We start from the raw sequence: 25588 nt of genomic DNA on the forward strand, positions 1-25588 counted from the left end.
CCAACAGAATATTTTCAATATTACCCTTTAACTGAAGATGAAACTCTGGCTCCAAGACATTAATTAGTAGGTCTAAGATCCTAAGAGCTACCCACCCTCCAACCCCTCTTGTACTATTGATTTGCTAGTTTTTTCTCTAATAATTTAAAGATACAAAAGGAAAATATAAAGTCAGGAGGAAAAGTCCTACCCCTTTGGAACATTTTCTTCCCTTAATTTAAGTGTCAGGAAGCTTTCAGTGATTAAGGTAAGGATTAAGATATATAAAGAGGGAAAGACAAATTCGCTGCCCTTCAGTTTCTCGACCTAACAGATAAAGGTAGCAGACAGAGTCCTGGAGGGCAGATCTATAATGTGAAAGGCCTGGGGGTCTTCTTTCTTTACAATGCTCTGTATGACACTCTTTAGAGAACTATCTAGAACTGGTAGAAGTAAAAGAGCAAGTACACAGTTCAGTATCCCTTGTGTCTCATTCCACCTTCTTGGAGTGGGGCTTCAAGGAGAAATTTTCTGGGAAACAATGGGAAGGTCCTGAAAGACTGCTGCACCCACTAGCTATTGTTAGGCTTTCTTACGAAGTGCCCTTTTATATTATTTTAATCAACGTTTTTTGCTTATTTCTCTTCAGTTCTTAAGCACAAAAATACAGAGACCAAATGCAATGAAAAAAAAAGGCTTAATGAGTGCTGAAAGGTCAAGACTAATTCCTGGTCATACTCCCACCATTATGGCCCATTTTTAGCATTTAAAAAACATTTCCACACTATTTACTCATATTTAAATTATTAACCCAGTCTTTTTAAATTTTTTAACGTTTTGATTGTGATGCAGGTATCTCATGAATTGTAAAATACTCTTTAATTGATAGGACATTTGGGCTGTATTTGCATCTACCCTGCCTTTCTCCTGATTGTGGATATCGGTTTGGAAGGATTTATTAGTCTTAAAGCATACTGCATTATTTCCTCCTATTCTGCTTCTTTCTCTTATGGATTAGCCTGTTCCTTTATTTTCAAGGTCACTCTAAATTCTATTCCATATTCCTTGATGTTTGCAATTGCGTACCTTTTTGTCTTCATGTCTTTAAAGAGGAGCACTTTCAAATTCATCATCTTGGTCAATGATGGTTATTAGTGCTAAGCTCAAGGCTGATTGCGCATACTACCACTTCCTATATTCCCTCTTAAGTTTCTCAGACTGTTGCTAAACCATTTAGAAGCCACTGTTTCAACAGTGGCAACATTAGAAATGGTATGTTGTCTGTTTCTTGAAAATTCATGACTTTTTAAAAACAAGAATCATAGACGAGAACAGCAATAACATTTGCCAGAGAAGCAAGCTCCTAGCAGCCTGCCCCACAAATCCAGAACTTCTAGATGAACCCAATCTCCTGGGCAGGCAGTGACTAATGCTTACCTCAGGGTGGGGTAGCCTCCGTCGTGGCTGTCAGACTGTTGCTCAAAGCATGGTCTTTCAGGGCTTCAAAAGCAGAGCCATGTTGCTCCTAATTTAGACATACTTTAAGTAGTTCAGTTACATCTGGTTTCCTAGATAATCTGAGTAGAAACAGAGAAATATCAAGTTAGAGCAGAGGAAATAAGCTCCCAGAAGCAAGTAGTGGCAGTTAACAGTGTGAAAGGCAAACAGAGGAAAATAGAAAGCAAACATTGGAACCTGAAAAGCAAAGCAGCCTGGGGGCCCACTAAGTAATTCAGAGCAGATGACCAAATTTATAATCCTTGCAGCCCTTGAACTGAGAATACCAGGAGAGAAAGATGACAATATTTGGAACATGGCAAAAAACATTCCAAGTTTATTGAAAAACAAAAACCTATACACCCAGGAAGCCCAATGAAGAGACCCACAGACAGGCATATCAGAGTAAAAAGGCTGAAAATCAAATATAAGGAAAATATCTTGGAAAAAGCTGGAGAAAAACAAAACATCACTTACAAGGAAGCGCAGTAAGATCATGGCTGACTTCTCAGCAGGAACAATGGAAGCCAGAAGGCAGTGGGAAAACATTCAAAGTAAGTGCTCAAACAAACAAACAAACAAACAAAAAAACCCATCAACCAAGACTCTGATATCCAGCAAAGGTATCTGTAGAAAAATGAAAGTGAAATAAGGACTTTCCCAGGTAAAACAGAAACTGAAAGAATTTGTTGCCAGGCCAACTCATCTTACAAGAGATATTCTAGGAAGGTCTTCAGACAGAAAGTAAGTGATGTCAGACAGTAACACAAATCCACAAGACCAGAGAACACCGTTAAAACTATAAATGCATATTTTTTCTCATTTTTCTTAAATGAGTTAAAAAGCAATTTCATAAAATATGTACATACAGTTCACCAATATACAACATGGAGGTTAGGGTATCACTACGCTACACAAACATCCATGTATAACTTCTGACTCCCCAAAACTTAACAGCCTGTTATTGACCAGAGCCTTACCAAATAACATAAACAGTTGACTAACATATATGTATTATATACTGTATGTTTACAATAAAGTAAGCTAGAAATGAAAAAAAAATTTTTTTTAAAGATTTTATTTATTTGACAGAGAGAGACACAGCAAGAGAGGGAACACAAGCAGGGGGAGTGGGAGAGGGAGAAACAGGCTTCCCGCTGAGCAGGGAGCCCGATGTGGGGCTCGATCCCCGGACCCTGGGATCATGCCTCACATCGGGCTCCCTTCTCCCTCTCCCTCTGCTGCTCCCCCTTCTTGTGCTCTCTTGCTCTCTCAAATAAATAGTTTTAATTTTAATTGTTTAAAGATTTTATTTATTTATTTGACAGAGAGACACAGCGAGAGGGGGAACACAAGCAAGGGGAGTGGGAGAGGGAGCTGCTTCTCTCGGAGCAGGGAACCCGATGTGGGGCTCGATCCCAGGACCCTGGGATCATGGCCTGAGCTGAAGGCAGATGCTTAACGACTGAGCCACCCAGGCGCCCCATCAAATAAATAAAATTAAAAAAACAAAAAACTGTGAGTGAAATAAATGGTACTGTACTGTATTCATTGCAAATATCTGCATATAAATGGACTTCTATAGTTCATACTTGTGTTGTTCAAGGGTCAACTGTAACCTATTATTGGGCCTATAACATGTAAGTGCAATATAGTGTAATTGCCAACAACAGCACAAATGAAATGAATGTGAGCAAAGCTGTAACAAGCTGAGGAAACGACCACAGATGGTAAAGTAATGATTGTTAACAATGCATTAAGTTTGTAACATTAACAGATGTAGTATGTGGGGACTGCCTAGAAAATACTTATTAGACTTGGTACTCAATGAGATAATGTTTTTGATATTACTATACAATGTTACATTTCCTACCACCTCCCAAAAAAACCACAAAAAATCATCATCCAAATACAAGGAATCTTTTTTTGACTTTTATTTGCTGCTCTGACATCCAGGCTAAAAACTTACTTGGAGTTACTTCTCCGTGGTCTATCCTGGGATCATGATTTCAGAAGCCCAGACTTTAAAAAAAGAGCCAATTTCTGATAGTGAAAATAAAAACAAGTTTTTTTTTCTTTTCTTTTTTAATCACAAAAAATAACCTAGCAACGTGGAGAATGTCTAAGAAAAGGAAAAAAAACTCACCTATAATCCCATTACCTCAACATAATCATTCTTTTATTCCATAGGCATTTACATTTTATTTTAGAGGTATAACAATTTATATTTTCGTTTTTCAACTGGGATTATATTAGATACTTTAGCAGTTTTAATTATCATTTTCGATAGCTTCACATGTATTCAGGGATATATAAGCTTTCTTGGGTCTCTCTCCCACCTGCCCAATCTTTTTCTCATGGTGGACTTAGAAGGTCTGATGAGCTCAAACTTCCAGACTTGAAAGAGCTGGGGGGAAAAAAAAAGCAAAATCTTTAACTTTGGTGAAGCAATCTAGATGACCTCTGGACTTTAACTTGAATATATCAACACAATTTGAAATTGTTTAAATACAAACACAAGTTTCTTCTGAGTAAGATTTATCCTGTAAAATGCTAATTAGAAGTCCATGAATCCACCAAACTTTGAATAATTTGGAACAGAGCAGTACATTTATTTTTTATTTTTATTTTTTTAAAGATTTTATTTATTTGACAGAGAGACACAGCAAGAGAGGGAACACAAGCAGGGGGAGCGGGAGTGGGAGAAGCAGGCCTCCCGCCAAGCAGGGAGCCCGATGTGGGGCTCGATCCCAGGACTCTGAGATCATGACCTGAGCTGAAGGCAGACGCTTAATGACTGAGCCACCCAGGCGCCCCCAGAGCAGTACATTTAAAGTTTTAAAATTCAGATACTCCTATAGCCATAGACCTACGCAGTACACTTCTTACCTCCTCAATGCAATACACTACCTTAAGCAGTAATTTTGGGGGGAGAAAAAAAACCCTCAACCTTGAATTAATCTAGGACAATAGCTGAAATGTGCATTTTATTAGTAGATACAAAATATCACAAATTATTTAAAAACAGCATTTTCTCCATGATTTTAATATATTTCTTTAATAAGGATTTCATTTAAAACATAGTATTAAAACATTTTTCTGTAAGTGTTAAAATGGTATTATGCCAATTCAGTATGGCCTACAAGATGAAGAGGAGTAAAATAATTTCAAGCCCACTGGGTTTCTAATGAAAGAACCAGTTTAACAGCTTTTAGCTCACTGACATTTATACTCTATGCTTTACTTCCTGTTTTTTTTTTTAAACTAATGTCTAGTGGGTCATTTCCAGGCTTGAGGTATTTGCTTCCTTCCTTGGTATTACTCATTCAACTACTCAGTCAGATGCATAATCTATTAGAGATGTAGTAGACAAATGTCTTCTGTCTGCATCCTGCATAACTCAAAACACAATTCCAAGTATCCCATGTGTAGTTCCTTTTTTGGTTACTGGACACTTGGCATGTACAGCCTCATTAGAATGTAACATGCTTGGGACTCCTGGGTGGCTCAGTCGTTAAGCATCTGCCTTTGGCTCAGGTCATGATCTAAGGGTCCTGGGATTGGGCCCCGCATCTGGCTCCCTGCTCAGCGGGAAGCCTGCTTCTCCCTCTCCCACTCCCCCTGCTTGTGTTCCCTCTCTCGCTGTGTCTGTCAAAATCTTTGGGAAAAAAAAAAAAAAGAATGTAACGTGCTACCACAGTATTTAACTATAACGCCTGTTTAAAATTAAGGCAACAAATTAAAAGCCCACCCATCACTATTTAGTGATAACTGCTTTGATACGGTTTTCAATGTAATTGCTTATTCTCAGTGTTATAATTTGTAGTTAATGTGCTGCTTAAGTAACCACTTGACTGTTTATTCATGTGACTACAATCTTCACTAGGTTTTAACACAACCAAATGGCTGTTACTGAGCCTAGTGAAAATGGATTAGTGTTAAAATACTTTAAATATATAATTAATTTGATAAATGTGAAAGGCACAACCTACCAACTTAGTATTCAATGAATAATTAGCTGATAAGGAGAAATCTAAGAGCCATTTAAAAAAATAAAATCATGATTAATATTGGAGAGCAAATAAGTTTATGTTGTATTATAATTCAAAAGGATCATTGGTGTACTAGTCCAGATAAATTTGATGAAGAGAAGATATTAAGTACAACTAATGACAATCATATTGTGGATCCTGGCAAAGTTACTTTTCTTTGGGTTTTTTTCCTCATCTGTAAAATGAAGGGATTAAGCTATTTCACATCTAAAGTTTTTAAGATTTAGGAGTTTGTCTGGCTTTCCATAATACCTGTTTTGAAAAAAATTTTTGTCATATAGAATGTCTAAATGTTGGGGAGCCTGGGTGGCTCAGTCGTTAAGCCTCTGCCTTTGGCTCAGGTCATGATCCCAGGGTCCTGGGATTGAGCCCAACATCAGGCTCCCTGCTCAGCGGGGAGTCTGCTTCTTCCTCTCCCACTCCCCCTGCTTGTGTTCCCTGTCTCTGTCATATAAATAAATAAAATCTTAAAAAAAAAATGTCTAAATGCACTAAGAACATTCTATTTATAGGACAGTTGATGTCAGTTTACAATTTTAAAAATTTATTTTCATTTTTCAAGCTTTCTTAAAGTGAGCAATACCTAACATTTATAGAAATCACCAAGAAAAACTACTGCAATACATTCTTACGTAGGATACAGAAGTGATAAATTTCAGTAAGTTAGAAGTCTGGAAAAGTGTATAGATTATAAACCAATATATTAAAGTTCTTTTTCTGCTTTATGTACTTGAAGATATGGCAGGAGTTATGTACACTGTCAAACATTTCCCCAGGGTTAGGGTTACCATCCAAATTCCACCATGTTGGTATGCACAAAAGACAACTATCAAAATAAGTTATCTGAGGCTACTCTAGCCCAGGTTAAAAATTGTTAGGAGTCTTTACAGATTAATTGGGTTGAGATTTTCATTACATTAGAAACATAAGGTATTATATCAATCAATCAGTTCCATCTCTTCTTTTCTAATGAGGAAACTGGTCCAGAGAAGTGACTTGGCAAGGCCACAGAGCTAATTGATGTCAAGTGAGAAGAGAACCCAGATCTGCTTGCCAATTCTTCTACATGATGCTGTCTTCTGGATGCCACAGGGCAGGCAATGCTCTGAAAAGGTAGGAGAAATCTGAATAGATTATAAAATCTTAAAGGGGACATTACATGGTCCATCTAGTTCAATTTCACATTTACATCTGGAATTTCTTCTGCAGCACTGTGGCAGATGTCATTCCGCTTCTCCCCAGTGATAAGATCCTCTTTGAACATTAGGAGGCAATCCCTTTCTGTCATGGACAAATAATCAGTTGGTTCTTTCTTACACTGAACTCCAACCTGCCATTTTGGAACTTTCACCTAGTTGTACTGAGTCAAAAAGAATAAATTGTACATGCCTCTCAAATATCATTCCTTAGGTACATAATTCTCCAGTTGCTCTTTTGGTTTTAGTTCGTGGGACTCTTTCCAACTTGGTAAAACATTCCAGGATTTATTCTAATTTGTGAATATCCTTTTATTGCATCCTGAAATGAAATTAATATTTACAGATGTGGTCTGACTCATCCTTTGTATGAGATTATTGCCCCATGATGAATTTTTCCACACCCTAAAATTATAGCCCATTGCAACCGGCTCACATGTTATTTCTAGCAAACTAAAAATATCGTTTTTTAAATCTATAAACTTTTGATAAATGCAGTATCATATTCCTATCCATGGCTTTCTATTGTATCGAGGATAATAATCAGGGTCCATGACACCATGTAGGATTGTGCCCCTAACGAATTTGCCAGCCTCATCTTTATGTCATCTGTTCCCTTTGACCTCTGGCCAGGCTTTTTACACTTCAAATGCACTGTCCTTCCTCTAGGCTTCCACATACTGTTCCCTTCAGCCAGCAATGATTTCCCTTGGCCATCAGGTTTAGTCATCCTTCAAAGTTCCTATCAAATATCACTTCTTTGTGCAACTCTTCCTTGCCCTTCTCCCCATGTTCCCCTCCATGAAGTACAATTTACCTGTTACAATAAGCTACAAATCTCCCTCAGCCCTTACTCAAATAGTAATACTTGTGCAATAAGGTATCTGTCTCCTTGGTTACACTGTGAAGTCTATGGGACATGGTCGATGTCCACCTTTATCTGGCATAGGGTATTACATGATTTAGACATTATTTCAATAAATATTTGTTGAACGAATGAATACTGAATTAGTATGATCAATATTTTAAATTTAACAGGTAATCAAAGAAAACACGTAGCTGAACTCTGGGGTGTGGGTCGTATAAAAAAAGGAATTGTACAGGCTCCACAACAATCTTGATAAGGAAGAAACCTCTTCAAAAAAAGAAGTGATGATAAAATTGAGAAAACTACACAACTATGTTCTACAAAGATGAATGGTAAATGTTTTCAGTCTTTATGGTAAGGGATGGGAAGCATGGAAGAAGGCAAACAAGCACAGCTGGGTGGTGTATTTGTTGTTTTACTGTTAATTTGACACATCTGAACCAAAGCATTCACAATACTTGATATACTTTGAAGATAATCATATACTATAGTCTTAGACATAACCACAGAACAAGCAGAACAATTAAAACTACATAAGGCCTTAAAATATATCCACAGTGTGTATTATTTCAATATTCATTCATGTACAAATTAGACTACATACCGTTAATTTTATTTTTATTTTACTTTCATTGTTTTATTCAGGCAGGATTCAATCAAGGAAAGGCAACTTAGTTTTTGTGTGTGAGCTTTGTTTTTTACTACATTGGTTAATATAAAAGTTATGAATTAAATGTTCTCTTATCTCCTGTATCCACGAGTGAATCCATGAAATTTTCAGATAGTAATCTAAAACAACAGATCCTATTAAAAACAGCCAAGGTGAAAAACGACCAAGTAGCCAGCCTGTTTGTGGTCTTGAAGAACATCTAACGGACTCTCAGGTTTTCTTATAATGAAGAGTACTGTGATTCTATGAGATTAGTCAAAATTTAAAACAACATTGCATACAAAATCATTCTTGAAGCTCTAAATGCCTTTTTAAATAACAAAAATGAGAATTTTAAGTAGTTGCCTCACAGTACCAAACCTATAAGTCAGAACTAGTTAAAATTCAGTGCTATCATGACTTCTCATTTACAGGTAACTAGTTGGTAAATTAATAGATGGCATAAAAATTAAGACTTACATCATTTTTTTTTAAAGGAGAAAATGTATGATAACCAGGGAATACAGAAAATTCAATGTATTTTACAATAAAATAACTGTTTAAACCTCAATCCCTGTACAACAGGGTTTAGGTCATCTCTAGTGAACTTGCACATTTTCATACAGTTTATTCTGAGTACTTGAATTGCTTTAGATATACAGCTTTTTATTGAAAGAATATTACATTTGTATACCTGGATAAGATTTAGTACATTGAGATGTTTTAAAAATATCTATAAATTTGTTTGATATGCAAAAGCATTTGGCAATACTTTTACAGCATTTGATTTTATAGAATTAAAATTTCATACAGTACTCATTTTGATGTTTAAAAAAAAATTCACAGAAAAAATATAAATTACACAGCCTGACTGCATGATACTGTTATTTCCAGTTTCTAGTTCTGGTAATAAAAACCTTCATTAAGTCTGTTAACAAATCATTACCTGTACATTTATGAAGGCAACTGACATGATTTGCAAACAAAACCTTCAGGTTTTATGTTATTTACCAAAGAGTGCAGTTCAGCAAGAAAAGAAAACCCAGTCTGCAAATTTACAGAGTATTTTACAGATTTACCAGTTCCTGTGACACAAACTGTTTCAACCTTTCAAGGTACTGTCCGTAAAGCTCCACATCATTGTGACCTGCCCCTTCAACCCACAGGGGCTCCACAGGTCTCTGGCAACGCTCAAACAGTGCGAGGCCATGTGAAAAGTCAATGACTTCATCTTCAGTCCCATGAATTATTAATACTGGGGAGGTTATCTTAGAGATTTTGTCAATGCTGTAAGAAAAGAGAAGGGTGTAGAAAGTCAATGAATTAGCTATGAAAAGGAATGTAAAACAAATTTTCTTGCGATATCCCGAAGATCATTCAAATATCAGAATGGTCTTTGAATCAACTCAGAAGAAACGGATACCTCTTGGATTTCAAATAAGATTTAAAAGTCACTTTACATAGTCCTTATTTTAAGATTCCCTGAGGAAGCTAACTTCATGCTCTTCTGTTTCGAGGGAATCATTCGTTACTGTCAACCTATTGCACCTTTCTACAATGTTTAGCACAGAGAAACGTAGGTTGGAAGGAGACAAGGAAACTAAGGAGTATTCAAGTATGTGCTAACTTTATACCTCTCTGCACTCATTTTTGTCTCCCTTAATCTACTAAAATGACAGCAAAATGTTTTTTGTTTTTGTTTTGGGGTATCAACTCACAAAAATAGGAAGAATGCAATAAAACATAAAATTTTGGAGCTGGAAAGCAGATAAATGTGTGGGATAAGAGATTGAAAGTGTAGGGAAAAGCCAATTTTAAGGGGATAGAAGGTAAAGTGAAGAAACTATCCAATTTATACCATGGGATACCCCAGGAGGCTAGGAATTGACATGGGGATGAAGGCAGGTGATAGAGGAGTCTATAGAATTTGTTCAAAGTCTGTTTAAGAAGTAAGTCCCTCTCCTTTAGGTTCTTTCCCCTTCTTTTTGTAGATTGGTAGCTGCACTCTACCCCAAACTGAAGGTTTTATGGACCAGGGAATTGCGAGGCACAGTTTAAGGCAAGAGGTAAACACACATATGTGTAAACACACATACTGCTGCTATGAACCCATTTTCTGTACTGAGTTCCCAGAATGCTGGCAGCCAGGCCTTCAATCCTCCAGGGAGGACTTTTAGAAAGACTCCTTGCTGGAGACTATATACACCTTAAGAGGAAAGATACAGAAATAATGACACAGGATAGGATCCCCAAGTAACTGTTTGGCCAGATCACTGTATAGTGAAGCTCACACTCAACAAGACTTAACCACCTGCTTCAGATCAGCAATTTAGTTTCTCACTTTTACATATGAAGAGACAACCAAGAATTATCAGACATCAGAGATCACTTTAAGTATCAGACAGATCAAAACAATTTTAAAAAGGCAACTTGAAGGAGACATAAACTATACAAAGAGATCTTATAAACGAATTTTAACGCTTAAAAAAAAAAAATAAATCTTTCCAGAGAGAAAGAAGGCATTATAAAATGAGGATACAATCGTGAAAAAGGAAATCAATGGAATAATTCAAGGCTACACTTGGTAAGGAAAAATGCTTGGGGTATATTATTTGCTATCAAATGTTCAACAGTCTATGGACTCCCGAGAAACAAACTGAGGGTTTTAGAGGGGAAGGGGTGGGGGGATGGGATAGCCCGGTGATGAGTATTAAGGAGGGCATGTATTACATGGAGCACTGGGTGTTATACGCAAACAATGAATCATGGAACACTACATCAAAAACTAATGATGTACTGTATGGTGACTAACATAATAAAAAAAAATGTTCGGTAGTAAAGGAATTATAACAAATAAAAATAGATTTATGTTCTTTTTCAAACAATTTGAAGTTAAGTGCTGCTCTCTTTGTTGGCGTAGCAGAAATGAAAGAGGGAGCTGGACAGAGATACAGGGGGCAAAAACATTACCCCATTTCCCCAAATACTCCATCATTCTTAGTTTTCCATTAGAAGCAGTATAATGCACATACCTTCCAATATACCATTATCTAAAACATAAAACAAACCCCAAATTAATGTAAAAACAAAAAACCTCCCACAGCCTGCTCATATATTCCCACCATTAGCTTCCCTACAAAAGTGACGCCTTACTGGTTAATGATGAAAAAATTTGCTTTTGAAATGACCCTTGTTGTTTTTATAAAAAAGCAAGTGATGACTCTGGCCTTTGGCCCACCTATCATTCACAAAAAATTCTTAGTATGGCTGCCAATTGGGGAAAAGAAATAAGAATGAAATTTGCCAGCTTCTCACTGCTTGCCTTCTCCTTTTGAGATAAATGGGCCATCAGTTTTTTCCAATTATGAAGAGGAGCTAGAGGAACTTTCATCTTGTCTTGAGAAGTAGTCCTCCTTTCAAATTTGAATAAAACTGTGTTTGCAGATTTTGTGGTGGCAATACATTCAAGTTAATTTAAGACAGAACTTTTTTGCAATTCACTTCTTTTGTAAATCAGCTATCATCAGATGCCATTCACTAATATTCATGCACATGTCTCATTTTCTCTTTTACTCTTCCTCTCCTCCAATATTCTATCTCACTGAATGGTACCATTATTCATTAGCAGCTCAAGTCAGAACCCTAGGAATTACATTCAAGTTCTTTTGTTTAGCATCCTCTATTCACTTTGACACTCGGTTCTATCAATTTCATTTCTCAAATTCATTCTCTTATCTCTACTACTACTAGTTAGTGCCACTCTCTAGGGTATAAGGCCCTCAGCTCTTTTCATCAGGATTACTACTATTCAAATATTTCAGCCTCCCTTTTCCCTGCCACTACCCTTTTCAAAAATTAATTTTTCACAATTTCTATAATACATATACAATAGAAGTTCATGGCTGAATCAATTGTATTATGAATACCTTAAGTGATGAAAAAAAATGCCCTTAAAAATTTCTTTGAATTAAACGATTTTGAATATTGATACTTACTTTGGGAATGCATCAAAACAGTAGGTCTTCTTGGTATCAGGAAAAGCAACACGCATTCCCGAAGTCAAAGGAGAATGAAGAATAACAGCAGCACTCTCATACCGAGCAGCAAGATCCACAGATGGTACTGTCCCTATACTTTGGCCATATATAATCACATTTTCAGGGCGAATGCCATATCTACAAAGTTCAGAAATTAAAAAAAAAAGTGGAGAATTGGACTGATATGAAATATTCAATCATTTTTTTTTTTAAAGATTTTATTCATTTATTTGAGAGAGGGAGAGTGAGAGAGCACGAGAGGGGTGAGGGGCAGAGGGAGAAGCAGGCTCCCCGCCGAGCAGGACCCTGGGATCAGGAGCTGAGCCAAAGGCAGATGCTTAACCGACTGAGCCACCCAGGCGCCCTATAGTCAGTCATTTTCTAAGGACTTAATCTTATAAAGAATGACTTAGAATGAGACAATGTCAACTTTATACTTAAAATATATTTCATAGCCATCATTATCATATTTAATGCTACAATAAAATCTATATTCTTAGCTTATTTCATCTGTTTCATCTTTTGGAAAAATAAATGCTGAGGTCTTTTAAAACTTCAAACTTAAATGAATTCATTAAATCATTTATGCAATTCAATGTAGCATACTGTTGGCTAAATCCTGAACATAGTACATCAGTTTTTTCCAATTATTTTTAATAGATTGATGTTTAATAGACATTAACTGTCTTATTTTCCATTCAAAATAACAAAAGTTCGTTGTCTAGACATCAAAAGTGGCTCATTTTATTTTTTGAAGTTGGTCATAGTGATGAAAAGTGCTACATATGGTTACTGTACGGAATGAATAAAACAATATATGTATTTTAGCTGAAAGCAAATTACTATTTTTCTTGAAAGTTGCCTTTACTATGGACTAGTGATTGGGAAGATAAACATATTGAAGAGAATTTCAAATGCCTTATGATTCAGTTAATTATGAACAAACTTCATGCTAAAATCTCGAGTACTGCCTTTACCTAACCCTTAAAAATGCTGCAGATTTAAATATGTCAACTCACTGCCTCAAATATATCAGATATAATCTATGTTCCAAGCATTGTTACTTGTCTATGGTATAACTGTCCCAACTGTAAACTACTGCAAGTAGAAATGAAGTGCTGTAGGAGCTAACGAATGTGGGGTTAAGGGTTAGAGTGAGATCAAATACGCTTTTCCACTTTAGAAGTCTGAGAGCAGTCACTTCTGGATGCTAACAGCCATTTGCACAACAGCATCCGGTCTTTTGAAAAGGTAATGGAGCTTTCCAAGTATCTAAACATGAAAAAATTGCAAGACAAACCCCATGTGCTCCCTCTGGCCCTTTCCAGGGGCCCAGGGCTCTTTGAACTGCCCAGGTAATGACACACTTCCCCCTAATTTCTTCCAATCATTCATACGTAAGCATTTAGATAGGCCCCAGAGGTTGGGTTCCATCTACTCCAGACTAACTCTAAATATAAGTAAACTGAGAAAAGTCTTTTTCTTTACAAAGACCTGACTAATTCTTCATAGGAGTGAAGAAGTTACAAAAATGAACATCTGCAGCATCACCATTAACTCTTGAGGCTGTATGGTTGCTGTTAGCTGAATAGCAGCACTGTTGGTGGCGACTATGGGTTTTAGGCTAATGTTAGCAATGGCTCCAGAGTAGAAGCAGATGCCAATTTAGCATCAGAGAACTCAAAGCAGTAACAGAATTTCAGAATAGTACAACTTAGAAAGGACTTTAAAGACCACCTAATCTAGTTCAGCTGCTTATGAAGCAGATGTTCAAAGTCAGAGTAAGTCAGTGGCAGACCTATAATTAGAACCCAGGTACCCTGACTCCCAGTCCAGTGACTTTTTCATTATAGCACACAGATAATGAGCTCAAAGACTGTTGTATTATTTTGAAATTCATCTATTCTGCCCTTGTTCCTCATTCATCAAGTATGTGTGGCCATCAACTTTGTTTAAAAAGATGAATTAAGTCAAGACTAGAAATTATTTTATAAAGTTTCCTTCAAATTGACATCAGACAAGAGGAAAACTAGGAAAAAGTTAACCGGGCGCCTGGGTGACTCAGTCATTAAGTGACTGCCTTCGGCTCGGGTCATGATCTCGGGGTCCTGGGATTGAGTCCTGCATCAGGCTCCCTGCTCAGCAGGAAGCCTGCTTCTCCCTCTCCCACTCCCCCTGTTTGTGTTCCCTCTCTCGCTGTGTCTCTCTCTGTCAAATAAATAAAAATTAAAAAAAAAAAAAAAAAAAAAAGGAAAAAGTTAACCACCTACAAGAGTGGATTTTTTTTTTTAACATAAACTTCGAACACTGAATTGGATACTAGTATGTTCTGGCTGAATAAAGTTATCTTTTCATGTTATGAGAAGCATTAATAATGAAGGCTATCTGCTATTACTTAGCATCCTTAAAAACTGTTCCAATCCACTGAAGTTATACTTTAAAAGAGTGAGTTGTATCTCAATAAATGTCATTAAAAGTATTTATTATCATATTTTCCTGACAGGTGCTATACTATATTCAATTGGCTGAGTCCGGAAAGTGGGAACTCATTTATTTATTTTTGTTTGTAGGACTGAGGGGACTGATACCATTATACCTGAAGCAGATTTTGACTCTGGTCATTTAAGGCAGTTTTTAAGTTTACAAATTTTTACCATTCCCTGCCTCCCCACAACTTGTTACCTATTTCTTATAATACTTACCATTTTTTTTTAACTCATCAGGTATGTTTTCATATCATTTCAAGTGATTTAAGAATCCCCTTTATATGAAACTTTGTAATGAGAATATAGTTTTATTATATATCTTATAGAAGTAAATACTTTTAAAAGTATTTTCCAGAAAAGGTTATGCCTATTAACAAAATTGTGGAGGTTCTAACTGAAACCATCAATATTTATTTATTTATTTAAAAGATTTTATTTATTTATTTGCCAGAGAGAGAGAGAGGGAGAGTACAAGCAGGGGGAGTGGCAGGAAGAGGGAGAAGCAGGCTCCCTGTTAAGCAAGGAGCCTGATGCGGAACTCGATCCCAGGACCCTGAGATCATGACCTGAGCTGAAGGCAGACGCTTAACCATCTGAGTCACCCAGGCGCCCCTGAAACCATTAATATTTAAACATTAAATTAGAAATGATAAAATTTTTAAGTCCTTTAAACTTTAGTCTAAAATACTTTGGAAATCAGGCAGCTTATCAGTGGACAATAGGAGGAATAACTTGAACTAAGCTATCTTTATTGTACATGAACCATCTGATGAAAAAAACCCTGAAATCTACAAAACTGAAATATTTTTCAATATTGGTGAGTAGTAAAGATTAAAGCAATTTCTAGTTCTCAAAAATATACTGTTATAACCAAAGAATAACTGACATGGTAAGAGAATTTGCTTAAATGATTTATCATAAAATTACCTTTTTTTGTGTGTGAGATCATCTCTCCAAATTTTATTAGTCCAGAATGCAAAGTAAAAAATCTCACTTTTATAGAATGCTTTAAAAATAGTTCCAATAAAATATCTGTAAGTCATACTTCTAAGAGATTACATAAAATAATGCAAACCCTGGCTTATGATTTTAACAAAAACAATCCAGCCTCTTATACTCTTAATGATAGATTAAGTAAATCATTAGCTAAGTCATGGTTATCTCTCATCCCTTGTTTATTCAAAGTTGCAACATCACACTCCACACGTTTATAAAACCAAGTATTTGTCATCGGCTTAAATTTTAAAGAAAATCACACACATGCACTAATAGACACAAATGAGATCTGTCTTAAAAACTATGCTATTTTTGGGGTGCTTGGGTGGCTCAGTCAGTTAAGCGTCTGCCTTTGGCTCAGGTCACTATCCCAGGGTCCTGGGATCGAGCCGCACATCTGGCTCCCTGTTCACAGGAGGCCTGCTTCTCGCTCTCTCCCTGCTTGTGCTCTGTCAAAATAAATAAAATCTTTTTTTTTTTAAAGATTTTATTTATTTATTTTGACAGAGAGAGACACAGCGAGAGAGGGCACACAAGCAGGCTTCCTGCCGAGCAGGGAGCCCAGATGCGGGGCTCGATCCCAGGACCCTGGGATCATGACCTGAGCTGAAGGCAGATGCTTATAAAATCTTAATAAATAAATAAATAAATAAATAAATAAATAAAATCACTTGAAAAAAAAACTAGGCTACTTTTAAAAATTTAAAATTACACTCTAAGAGCTTAAGTCTTAATAGGTCTATATTGGTAAATATAATGTCTATTAAGTACTTCAAAACATGTTATAAAAACTACTTCCTTTTGTTATATAAGACAATTTTAGTCAACCATCATAATAGATGTGCAAAATAATTCCCAATCATGATTTACCTTGTTCTAAGAGCAAGCCAAGCAGCTTCGATATCTGCATAGAGGTTCTTCTCTGTTGGTTTCCCGGAACTTGCGCCATATCCAGAATAATCATATGAGAATATATTACAATTAATCCGTGATCCCAGTCCTATGTAAAAGCTGCTCATCTGACCAAGATCAACAGCATTTCCATGTGAGAAGAGTAAAGTATATTTGGCATTGGGTGAACAACGCACAAACATGCAGGCAATTCTGTTGCCTTTACTGGTTCTAGTCATGAAACACTCAATAGCATCTTTTTCTCTAGAAGAATATTGCCAGTCTGCTCGTTCTGACAGATGTAAAGTCCAGCGGCTTCCACTTTCATCACACATCAAGGTGTAAGTAGGATCAGGTGGCAAAAATGCTAATTTTGAAGCAATTTTCCCAGGGCAAGGCGGACAGCAGAAGAGGCAACATAGCTCACTAAATGAAAGATTATTCATCTTCTGAAAAAGAAAAGGAGATAGCAAACGTTTTAATTATTGAATATGGATTCTGTATTTTCATACAATAGAAGGTTAAAAACAAAGGCACTGGTAAATTCTACTGCTGCTCAGTGTCGACTGCTATTATTTCAAGTATCCTTTGCCTAAACAGGTTTTTCACATCATTCTAGATATAATTTAAATCCTCTGGTGAGGCAAATATTCCTGACCAGGAGATACTCAACTATTACAGGATGTTTCAAATAGTAGTGATTATGTAATATTTAACCAACATATGAAAACTAACATGAAGAGTAGAGGTAGTATCTGTTATTGCTCCATAGATAACAGCATAAGAGGTATGAAATATCTTTAGAGTAGTGTGTAATTTCTGGGTTAAGTCAGTGAAAATTCTCAGAATCTCATGGAAAGGTAGGTATTTAACACGATACAGTAAATATATAACGATACCATACACATTGTTCATTTTCATGAATGAAGTGCTTGCTATTTGTCAGGCATTGTGCTAGGTATTCTATGTGTATTACCACATTTAATCCTCAAAACAACCCTGGTGGATCTGAGACCAGAAACTTGCACAGCGTGGGGCAGCAGTGGAGACAGGATTTGACAAGAGGCTCAACCACTGTCCTACATCCCTGGGCTACACTGCCTCAAAGGCTCAGAAAACTATTTGTCTCGGAAGCCTATCATTTTAGCCAGTGGCTCAAATAACCTATAAAACATTAAAATATATGTCTATATATAATTATTGCCCAAATTAAAAAGGCTACAATATGAAAGATACAAAAAAAGTATAAAAATCTGCTAAAATTTCCTATATGGTTACAAGGGAAGGAGTGTGTATAAGGTTTGAAGTCAGAGATAGCTGGGGTGGAATCCCAACTCTACCCCTTACTGGCTGTTTCCCTTGGGCAAATTGTTTACCTTTTCGACCCTCATTGTCTTCCTAAGCAGATGAAGTCAATGTCTGGTTGTGAAGAACAAACACAATGATGTAGTTGGGACATATACTACGGCAATGGCCATACAGATGGCACACTTAAGGATGGCCTACTCTCTCTTGTCTTTTTCATTAATATTTTTAAAGTACTTAGTTGATATTAAGTCAGAAACAAAAAGAGAGTAATACTTGTTTGCCCTACTAGCATTTCCTTTTATCTTGTCCTTTCTCAAATTCCTATCTCTTTTTAGCAGTAAGTGACGACTGCTTAGTTCCAGGAAGAAGGCATTCAAAACAAACACCTGCTAGAGATTTGGTGGCACCTGATTTTCTACAAAAAAAATCTAAACAGGAGGATGGAAAAAAATATATATCATATCATTATACCAAATGTAATTATATATGAGAAGAAATCACCTCAGGAGACTAAAGAAGTGAGATTATGTGGAAAGAAATGTCCTTTTCACTCACTACAGAATCAAAATCTTGTTCATACGCTCAATACAAATGTATTGATTTCCCAAAATCTAGTCCATGTGTTCAACAGACATGTACTAATTTCCCAGTGTAAACTAATTAGGTAGAAAGAAGGAAAAACACACACAGCTAGAGAAACAAACATAGGAGTGATATAAAAGGCTTTACAAGAGTAAGAGAAGGGAAGAAAGTGTCTCTTGGATATTAGGAAACGCCTTTGCTTGCTATTCTACCTTTATTCCTTTTCAACCTTCAAAAAAATATAGCATGAGTAAGTTAATGTCATAGTCTAGTTGGAAAGAGAGACTGATAAAACAGAAAAGACAATGAGGTGTCATCTTTAGTGGTAGCTCTAATTGGCTCTGTGAAATACTGTACTGAGAAGGATTCTAAAGGCATACACAAGGCTTGGCAGGCAAAGAACATGTCATAAATTAGTGATGTCTACTACAGGATTTGGCTACAGATTTATTATCCTGGTCATGAGGATATAGGACCTGGCGAAGAGGATGGCAGGAAAGAAAGTTCTAAGGGTTAGTTTAAGGGAAGGAGATGACCTAGAAAAAAAAGATGAGTTATAAGGCACAATATTATCAATGCTATCTGTTTAATAATCTGTCTACAGCTATTTCTTGCTTCCAATTACCTTACAACCAGCAACTGCTGACCCTCGAGAGTCTATTAAAAGCTTGGTTGGGGGCGCCTGGGTGGCTCAGTTGGTTAAGCGACTGCCCTCGGCTCAGGTCTTGATCCTGGAGTCCCAGGATCGAGTCCCGCATCGGGCTCCCTGCTCAGCAGGGGGTCTGCTTCTCTCTCTGACCCTCCTCTCTCTCCATAAATAAAAATCTTTAAAAAAATAAATAAATAAAAGCTTGTCTGGGTGGCTCAGTTGGTTGAGCGACTGCCTTCGGCTCAGGTCATGATCCTGGAGTCCCGGGATCGAGTCCCGCATCGGGCTCCTTGTTCAGTGGGGAGCCTGCTTCTCCCTCTGCCTTCCCCCGTCTCATGCTCTCTCTCTCTCTCCTTCTCGCTCTCAAATAAATAAAATCTTAAAAAAAAAAAAAAAAAAAAAAAGCTTGTTGATAATAAGTAAGCTGTACGTAGCTTTATGTTCCTATAATTTATCTCTTGAACATGAAGACTTTTACATATGATAATAACATAATTTAAAAATAAATCTGGCTGACTGAATATATGTAAAACTGCACAGTTGCTTCTGGGGATGAACACCAAAGGAGAGAAGCAGAAGGAGAAAAGGTACAGTGCCAGGATCTAGTCTAATGAAAGGACAACCTGACCTTTTTTTTTTTTTTTAAGATTTTATTTGAGAGAGAGTGCACGTGTACACATGAGACGAGGGGCAGATGCTTAAGGACTGAGCCACCCACGCGCCCAACAACCTGGCCTTCTTAATGTCAGTGGAAGAAATTATTCCCACCTCCACAGCCCTAAACCAGATAACTGGTGTCCATTTAATAATAAAAACCTGCAAATTATCACTTTTCTAATAAGAGGCATATGGTACAGGACAGCAACCTAGACTTGCTTAAAAAAAAAGTATACATAAATAAACCTAAGTTTTAGTAACATGAGAGCTAAACAAGTTATTGAGGAAAAAAATTTATTCTTGAAATTTAAAAAAACATTGAAATATCTTGTTAAATTTGGGTAATTTTAAGTCCCATTTGTTTTATATAAAATTCATCTGAATAAAAATATATCATTTATCAGTTATTTCTTGGCTAACAAAATCTTGAAGAGACAAGGCAGTGAATAATTGTAGGGGGAAAATGATAAACATCTGAAAGTACACAACAGCAAAAGACAGATAAATTATTTAATTTAGAGCAGAATTTTTGGACCAGACAAAACAAGGATTTAAAATAGAGGCTACAGGCTGGCTTAGTCAGTGTAGCATGTGACTCTTGATCTCAGGTTTGTAAATTCAAGCCTCACACTGGGGGTAGAGATGATTACTTAAAAACAAAATCTTTTTACTGTTTTTTTTTTAGATTTTATTTATTTGTCAGAGAGAGAGAGAGAGAGAGAGAGAGCACAAGAAGGGGGAGCGGCAGAGAGAGAGGGAGAAGCAGGCTCCCTGCCCAGCAGGGAGCTGGATGTGGGACTTGATCCCAGGACCCTGGGATCATGACCTGAGCCAGAGGCAGATGCTTAACAGACTGAGCCACCCAGGTACTCCTTAAAAACAAAATCTTAAAAAAAAAAAAAAAAAAAAAGTGAATTACAATAAACCAGTTTTAAAAAAGAGAATACTTAAAGATGTAATGGAAAAATGTCATACAGAAAAATCCAAGTGGAATCCCTGATACAGAGAAATCAGTATCTAAAACAAAGAACCTGATGGATTGGGTACAAGAATCAATAACTGAAGAATGTATTAGTGAGCTGAAAGATCCAAGAATTCCAAAACAGGGAATTTTTCAGGATGAAAGGGATGAAGACAGAGAAAACATAAAAGAAAATTTAAGGAAAATAGAAGTAGAAATACCAGTATCAATAATCTAAGAATTTCTCAGAATTAAAGAAAAAATTCAGCCTGAAATTCCTCAGAGTGCCAAACAGGTATTTAAGAAAATTCTCAAAGGCTAGACAAATTATAGTAAATATTAAGATTGCCAGAAACAAAAATGTGAAAGTTTCTAGAAAGAATGACTGCCTACAAAGGAACAAGAACAAGATGAACATCTGACTTTTTAAAACCAACACTAGAAACAAGAAGATACTGGAGAGAGAGTTTTAAAGTGAGAAAGAAAAAAACCCAAAACCTTCAACACAGAGATAAAATAACATTATAGGGATAAAATAAATTTAGCTGCAGGCATACTAAAACTCAGAAGGCTTACCAAACCGAGACCCTCTTTTTTTTTTTTTAAAGATTTTATTTATTTATTTGACAGAGAGAGACACAGCAAGAGAGGGAACACAAGCAGGGGGAGTGGGAGAGGGAGAAGCAGGCTTCCCATGAGCAGGGAGCCCAATGCGGGGCTCGATCCCAGGACCCTGGGATCATGACCTGAGCCGAAGGCAGACGCTTAACAACTGAGCCACCCAGGCGCCCCTAAAACCGAGACCCTCTTTGAGGAACTCCAGCAAGGACAAAAATAAATCCAAGAGAATTCTATGAATATCTCAAATATGATAAAGAATAGTTAATAATAATGTTTTGTTTTAAAGCAAGCAATGGAGAAAAAAAAAGCAGGAAAGTATATCCCCAAACAATCCAAAATCAAAACTTTGGGGAATACGAATATAAAGAGAATTGGAAGAAGAGTTAGGGATTTAAGTGAAAAATGCGCTGTGTGCAGGCACTGGTTACTTGCCTTGGTCAGAATGGTATTAATATTGGTAAACTTAAGACATGGAAGAAAAATATGACTATTAATGAGTCAGATATAACCACCATAAAATTATAGATTCTAGGATACACCTTAAGTAGTTATAGTTATTCATTATAAATGTCCAGCTTTGACTATTTGTCAGTGTGTTAAACTCAAGGAGTACAAACACAAAGAAATAATTAAGGGCAGATATCAACAAAATAGAGAACAAAAACCAGTATCAACAGATCCCAAAACTGACTCTTAGGTAACTCATTTAATCCTTTCAAAACCTTCTGAAATAGGGACTATCAATTCACCCATTTTCCATTTGAGGAAACAGAGGCAGAGAGTAGTTATGTAACTTAACAACGGTCACACAGCTGGGTAAGTGACACAGAACTGTTATGTGTGGCAGAATGACTCTGGAGCCTGAACTCATAACCACTGTTTTGTGGAAAGAGGACCCACAGAAGACTGACGAACAGAGATAAGCAAAAAACCAAAATACTAAATGAAAAAGAAGACAGACAGACATAGTTTTTAAAATTAAAATAAAAAACCCCAATAAACCAAGTATGTTTGAGGATATGAATTAAATTCTTGAGTAACATAAAAGAACAAAAAACCCAACCCAATTAAAAAAATGGACAAAAGATTTGACATTTCTCCAAAGAGCTACAAATGGCTAACAAGTATGTGAAAAGATGTTCAACATCATTAATTATTAAGGAAATGCAAATGAAAACCACAACAATACCACTTCATACCTGCTAGGATGGCTATAATTAAAAAGATAGGTAAGGGCGCCTGGGTGGCTCAGTTGGTTAAGCGACTGCCTTCGGCTCAGGTCATGATCCTGGAGTCCCAGGATCGAGTCCCGCATCGGGCTCCCTGCTCGGCAGGGAGTCTGCTTCTCCCTCTGACCCTCCTCCCTCTCATGCTCTCTGTCTCTCATTCTCTCTCTCAAATAAATAAATAAAATCTTTAAAAAAAAAAAAAAAAAAAAAGATAGGTAAGACCAAAATTGATAAGGATATGGAGAAACTGGAACCTTTATACACTGTTGGTGGGAAGTAAAATGGAGCAATTACTTTGGAAAACAGTTGACAGTTCCTTAAAAAGTTTAAACACAGAGTGTTAACATTTGACCAAGCAATTCCACTCCTATGTACATATACAAGAAAAATGAAAACCTATGTCCACACAAAAACTTGTACATGAATATTCACAGTGGCATAATTCATAATAGCCAGAAGGTAGACACCATCCAAATGTCCATCAAGTGATGAATGGGTAAACAAAATGTGGTATATCCACATAATGGAACATCATTCAGTCATAAAAAAAAACCCAAAGTACTGATGCATGGTATAAAGTAGATGAATCTTGAAAAACTTATACCATGTGAACAGCAGTCACTAAAGATCACTTATTGTATGATTCCATTTATATGAAAAGTCTAGAAAAGGAAAATCAGTAAAGTCTAGGACCCTGGGATCATGACCTGAGCCAAAGGCAGATGCCCAAACACTGAGACACCCAGGTGCCCCTGATTACAACTTAATAAAGCTGTTTACTGTGGTGCCTAGCTGGTTCAGTTGGTAGAACATGGAACTCCTGATATCAGGGTTGTAAATTCAAGCCCCACACTGGGTACACAGATTACTTAAAAAAAAGCTTCTTACCTTCCTCACACCCCCCCACCCCCGCAAACAAGTCTATGGAAAGCTAAGGTAATTTTGCAAAGAAAGACCTAAAGTATGTATGTATTTGCAGAGTAGCTGGGAGTTTTCTCTCCCAGGTATTAAGAGAGACTACACAAAGCCAAAGTAATAAAGACAGACTAGTGCTGACAAAGAAACAAACAGACCTAGTTGTAACAGAATACAGCGCTTATAAACAGACCTATGTATAAATGATAATCTCCTATGACAAAGCTGGTTTCTCAAAGCAGTAAAAAAGGATGAATTCTTTAGCAGGATGTGCTGGAAAAATTCACATATTTATACAGGCAAAAGTAGTTAGAGCCCTACATCTCAGTATGTATGCAGAACACAAACTCCAGGTGAATTAACAGATCTAAAAGGCAAAACTAATATAACTTAAAAAAAATCTGAGAGAAAATATTGGTAGATTTAGCTTCACTCAAAGATTTTTATTCAGTGAAAAATGCTTTGGGAATAATGATTTTCATCCAAAATTATCAGAGTTGGTATCTTAAATATGAGGAACTTCTACAAAAACAAGAAAAAAAAGGTAACTCAGAAGAACATATGGGCACAAGATATTAATAGGCAATTTACAGGATAAAAAGGCTATCAAGTATATTAAGAAAGGCTACTCTCACCAACTATCAGAAAAATGCAAGAAATATCACTTTAAAGCTATAAGAAAAATAAAAATTAGAAAACTAGTAATATGAAGTACTGGTAAGAACAGGGGAAAATAGGAACCATTCTGTGAACTGCTTGATAAGCTATTCTGTTTACTTATGACCCAGAATTCCACTTGCGTAAGTACTCGAAAGAAATACTTGCAGAGATCCTTAAGGAAATGTGTACAAGGGTGCTTGATCACTGCAGCATTATTTGTACCAGGGTATAGGAAGCAACATAGATTCCATCACCAGGAAATGAGTAAGTAAATGTTTTGGACGCAGATAATGGAATATTATGCAGAGTATGATGGCTAGAGCTTAAAAATACAGTACTGGGTGAGAAAAAGGAATAAACTGAGATCTATACTACATTAATGTAAATTAAAACCACACATAAATGTTATATATTTAAAGACATGTGTATCTGAGTGGATGTTTGCAGAGGGGGGGAATAGGAAAAGAGGTTGAAGTTAAGAAAAAAAAAGTAAATAAAACAAGAGTAGGGCTTATGTTCATAGATTGATCAGGACAATGTATCACAAACTAGACTATGAGTGACACAGGGCAAAAATCCCATTTGGTTGCGGTGCCTGGTGGTTCAGGTAAGTGTCCGACTCTTGATTTTGGCTCAGGTCATGATCTCAGAGTTGTGCGAAACCAAGAGAAACCAAGAGTTGGATACTGGGTCTTTGCTCAGCAGGGAGTCACTTGAGATCCTCTCTGTCCCTTTCCCTCTGCCCCCCCCCGCTTGTTCTCTCTCCCTCCCTCTCTCTAAAATAAATAAACCTTTTTTTAAAAAAAGATTTTAATTTATTTGACACACAGAGAGAGAGAAAGCACAAGCAGGTGGAGCAGCAGAGGGAGGGAGAAGTAGGTTCCCCGCTGAGCAGGGAGCCCAATGCAGGGCTCAATCCCAGGACCCCAGGATCACGACCCAAGCCGAAGGCAAATGCCCAACCAACTGAGCCACCCAGGTGCCCCTAAAATAAACAAATCTTTAAAATAAAATAAAAAAAAAATGTCTGGTTGCTTACCACTGGGTAAGCCAAGCAGAACACCTGACACATTATAGGGTTTCTAATATTTTCTGGGTGAATGAGTTAGTAAATTAGTGTTTTTTTTTTAAAGATTTTATTTATTGAGAGAGAGAGAGAGAGAGAGGCAGAGGGAGAAGCCGGCTCCCAAGTAGCAGGGAGCCCGATGCGGAACTCGATCCCAGGACGCTGGGATCATGACCTGAGCCGAAGGCAGATGCTTAACCATCTGAGCCACCCAGGCGCCCGAGTTACTAAATTAGTAAGATTAAGTCAATTCTCTGCACCTGAAAGACTCCCACAAAAAAAGAAAAAA

General features: G+C 36.8%; 1 protein-coding gene across 3 annotated transcripts in view; it reads right to left on the bottom strand.

The window, feature by feature from the left end:
- Positions 1–5981: 5981 nt before the first annotated feature.
- Positions 5982–25588, bottom strand: part of ABHD17B (abhydrolase domain containing 17B, depalmitoylase) — a 51754-nt gene continuing 32147 nt past the window's right edge. For all 3 annotated transcript variants that reach the window (XM_032427463.1, XM_032427464.1, XM_032427465.1), the window contains 3 exons: positions 16631–17100; positions 12237–12416; positions 5982–9528 (listed from right to left, as the gene is read on the bottom strand). In XM_032427463.1, the coding sequence (XP_032283354.1) occupies positions 9309–9528; positions 12237–12416; positions 16631–17097 (867 nt within the window). In that variant the 5' untranslated portion in view covers positions 17098–17100 and the 3' untranslated portion in view covers positions 5982–9308. The remainder of the gene's footprint in view (positions 9529–12236; positions 12417–16630; positions 17101–25588) is intronic.

Source organism: Phoca vitulina, unplaced genomic scaffold, assembly GCF_004348235.1.
Source record: "Phoca vitulina isolate PV1807 unplaced genomic scaffold, GSC_HSeal_1.0 scaffold37, whole genome shotgun sequence".
In the NCBI taxonomy this organism is placed as follows: domain Eukaryota; kingdom Metazoa; phylum Chordata; class Mammalia; order Carnivora; family Phocidae; genus Phoca; species Phoca vitulina.